General features: G+C 52.3%; 1 protein-coding gene across 1 annotated transcript; it reads left to right on the forward strand.

Moving 5' to 3' along the window:
- Positions 1-2,151, forward strand: LOC135405279 (zinc finger protein 501-like). The gene has a single exon (XM_064639946.1). It carries the CDS (start codon positions 34-36, stop codon positions 1,420-1,422), a length of 1,389 nt encoding a protein of 462 aa, XP_064496016.1. The 5' UTR covers positions 1-33; the 3' UTR covers positions 1,423-2,151.
- The last annotated feature ends 1,856 nt before the right edge of the window (positions 2,152-4,007 follow it).

The following is a 4,007-nucleotide window of genomic DNA, read 5'->3' on the forward strand; positions in this document are numbered from 1 at the left end:
GGGCGGGTGTTGTGCTGGCTCTGTCAGCCGAGCATGGCCCCGGCTGCAGGACAACCCCGCTGGCGCCGCCGTCCTGCCGGGGCCGGAGTTGGGGGGATGTCCTTGGCCTTCCCTGTGGGCCGGAGGCAAATCCCCTCCCTGTCCTTCTTGCTTCCTGCCCCAGGCCCCGAGCTGAGGACGGAGAGCCCGGAGGACAAATCCCCCCGGCAGAGCCTGGTGGGAGAGGCTGTTTTGAAGGGCTCCCCGGCGCAGGAAGGCAGCGGGGAGGAAAAGGGCCGGAGATCCCCCCGCAGGAGGGGCTCCAAAGCCAGCCCAGGGTGCTCTGAGGAGGAAAGAGCCAGCCTGTGCCGGGAAGGCGGCCGGAGCTTGAGGCGGAGCTCTGAGCTGGTGGTCCCTGAGCAGCCTCCCAGCAGGGAGAAGCCCTTCAGGTGCTTGGAATGTGGGAAGAGCTTCAGCCTGAGCGCCAACCTCCTCAAACACCAGCACATCCACACTGGGGAACGTCCCTACACATGTGCGGAATGTGGGAGGAGCTTCAGTGACAGCTCCACCCTCCGCAACCACCGGCGCATCCACACCGGGGAACGACCCTACAAGTGTGGGGAGTGTGGGAAGAGCTTCACGCAGAGCGCCAACCTCCGCAAACACCATCGTATCCACAGTGGGGAACTGCCCTACACGTGTGGGGAATGTGGGAAGAGCTTCAGGGACAGCTCCACCCTCCGCACCCACCAGCGCATCCACACTGGGGAACGACCCTACTCATGTAGAGAATGTGGGAAGAGCTTCAACTGCAGCTCCCACCTACGCAACCACCGTCGTGTCCACACTGGAGAACGGCCCTACGTGTGTCAGGAATGTGGGAAGAGCTTCAGTGACATCTCCACCCTCGTCAAGCACCAGCGCATCCACACCGGGGAGCAGCCCTACACATGTGGGGAGTGTGGGAAGAGCTTCAGTACGAGCTCCAGCCTCCTCACCCACCGGCGCATCCACACTGGGGAACGGCCCTACAAGTGCTTGGAATGTGGGAAGAGGTTTCAGACCAACTCAAATCTCCTCCAGCACCAGCGGACGCACAGGGATGAGAGGCCCTTCCGCTGCACCGACTGCGGGAAGGGCTTCAAGCAGAGCTCTGACCTCAACACCCACCGGCGCATTCACACTGGGGAACGGCCCTACAAGTGCTTGGAATGTGGGAAGAGGTTTCACACCAGCCCACATCTCCTCCTGCACCATCGGACGCACACAGATGAGAGGCCCTTCCGCTGCACCGACTGTGGGAAGGGCTTCAAGCAGAGCTCCGCCCTTGTCACCCACCGGCGCATCCACAGCGGGGAGAGGCCCTACAAGTGTGGGGAGTGTGGGAAGAGCTTTGCCCAGAGCTCTGCCTTAACCTCACACCAACAGACCCACTGTTAAAAGAAGCGCTACGAGTGGCCCGACCCCCATTGGATGATCCATAGGAACTCATTTTGGGCACAGACCTGGTGACCCTTGTTCCAGGTGATCCATGCTGGGCACAGACCTGATGACCCCTGTGTCCAGCCCTTGTCCCGACCCCCCTGACAGCGAGAGTGACCCAGGGTCTTGTTAACTGATCCCTTGGGGAAGATTAGAGTTAGTTTATCTATCTATCTATCTATCTATCTCTCTATATATGTAGGGTTCACTTTAGATCAGTTTTGTTTCCCTGTAGAATAGGTTTGGGGCAGTTTTGGCTCCTGTCTATAGTGATCTAAAAGCATAAAAATAACACTTCCTCTCTCTGGCTCCAAGCCCAGCCTGTCCCCTCCAGGGGTGGATGTTCCCCCCCCTTCCCCGGGTGGTTCCTTTGCCCCTGGGCAGCAAAGCCCTCACTGCTTCTGCAACGGGAGAGTGTTGGAGCCGTGGACCATTAACATTCCAGTCTCTCCCAGCTCTGCACCCCAAAAGTCGAGTGGGATCAATGTGTCCCCTCAAAGTGGCTCAATCCCGTAGCAGTTCATATTCCAGGAAGAATGCCAAAGGGCATCCTGGGACTCAGAGTCCTTCGGTCTCTGTCGCACAGTGAAGTGCTCGGATGGGAGTGCTTGAGGAGGTCCCATGTCACCGTTTGAAGTGTCTGTATAAGCTTGTGTTGATCTTAATAAAGCTCATTGGGTTACTGCACCCCGTGTCGACTGGGTTCGTGCAAGACAAATGCTCTAAATGGCCGCCCCAATCGGGACATTCAACAGGCGTCGGTAACCAGAGGCCAAAGGCCTTGGGACATCTTGCCATGGCATCTGTCCTGATGGAATTACAAGGAAAAAGGAAGAGCTCTTCAACAAATCGTGCGCATCAGTCACCTCTGCAGAAACAGGACAAAAAGGGAAAAAGGACAAAAAAAGACAAAAGAAGAAAAATCCGGCTTCAGCAAACAAGAGGTGACCTATTAGGATGGGAGGGATGTATTCCCACCCACGAGGGGAGGTGTTCCCCAGAAATTAAAGAAGAAGCTGAAACCATCAGCCAGTCCTTAAAAACGCTGGACAAAGACGTAGCAGAAAATAAACCGTTGGTGCTCTTAAATTGGATCATCACAAATGAACCGGCACTTCCATCAACCGGAACCCATCAGATACGATCTTGGCGAGGAACTGGAAATGGACTCATCAAAAAAGCGAGTTCTGGAGGCGTTGGAGGCATTTAAAAACTGGGCTGCATGGAAGGAAATAACGATGGCCTTATATGCTCGCTACAGGGGAGCAAATCCAGCCGCAGCAATGGGCCCTGCTTCCCCTGTCCCTCCTGCAGCCCCTGCTGTAAGGGGGGTACTTTTGAATTAGATGATCAATGGAGCACAGAGGCGTGAGAACGGGATCATATTAGGATGTGAAACCAGCTGGAGTATGGTACAATGTAACTTCATGGCACAAGCTAATTGGAAGGTCCATTGTGCTTTTTAGCAAGTCAGCTTGATATCCCCTATTATCAGAGCTGAGTTCTTCCTTGGTTTTGCTACATATTGCAAGATAGATACATCTACCCTTGAAACACAGTGGTAGAGGTCATCCATAGGGGTGAGAAAGATGATGATGGGAGGAAGAGGATGTGGGCAGGGATCGCTGGCCCCTTGCCCTACAAGTGGGGCAGGCACAGACTGTTGCCATGAGGTGATGATCAGGGGGGGTTTGGCTGCCATTCAGGCATCACCTTATACTGGGTACTGGCCCTACATGGTGTAATGTGGAACTGATAAAATGGGGTGTCAGAGCTGCTGAGCTGAGCGATCCTCATCCTGCCACCGAGACTGTGTCGCTCCGCGGGGACGCCCGCTAAGCACGGGCACCGACCAGCTGCTGCAGATCCTGACAGCCCTGGCCTGTCTGTGTGGGTAAGCACAGGTTATTGACAGGAATCAACTGAGAGATCATACTTTTTAATATCCCTTTAGTGTCACTTTAATTCCCCTTTCATTATTGAATATTGTCATAGTGTTTCCCTTTAATTTCCCTTTTTACTAACTAATATCATGTTAATAGTTATCCATAATATTGTGTTAAGATCCCTTGTTTGGTATCCCTTTACTATCCCTCCTTTTCACTAGTTAATACAATATTAATGCTGTTCGTAGTATTTGTTTTTAAGGCCACACAATAAGATGGTTATTTTGTATCCTTTTTAGTTCTTGATTCACTTTGCTAAGTTTATTATTATTATTATTCTCACCGTAATAAAAGATATTTTGTGTGTTTGAATATTTCTGGCCCTCGTCTTTATTCCGGACATGTATCCAAATGAACTGTTACAGTTATATACAACTGAAATATATATATAGAATTTCACAAGGAAAAGGGAAAGGGAAGGGGTAGGGAAAAAAGGAACAAAACCAAAATAAAATATATATATCCTGATCAATAGCCCAAGATCTGGCAACTAAAAGAATTAGCAAAGAATACCTTACTACTCTCCTTGGGACAATGGAGAGTCACACTGGAGCGACTGCCGGCAACCTCCACCTCCCAAGGTCAGCAAGGCCTCAC

Source organism: Pseudopipra pipra, chromosome W, assembly GCF_036250125.1.
Source record: "Pseudopipra pipra isolate bDixPip1 chromosome W, bDixPip1.hap1, whole genome shotgun sequence".
Lineage (NCBI taxonomy): Eukaryota > Metazoa > Chordata > Aves > Passeriformes > Pipridae > Pseudopipra > Pseudopipra pipra.

What these genes read in the sequence shown, in the direction of transcription:
- LOC135405279 (XM_064639946.1), top strand. Translation starts at nt 34, where the DNA reads ATGGCCCCGGCTGCAGGACAACCCCGCTGGCGCCGCCGTCCTGCCGGG.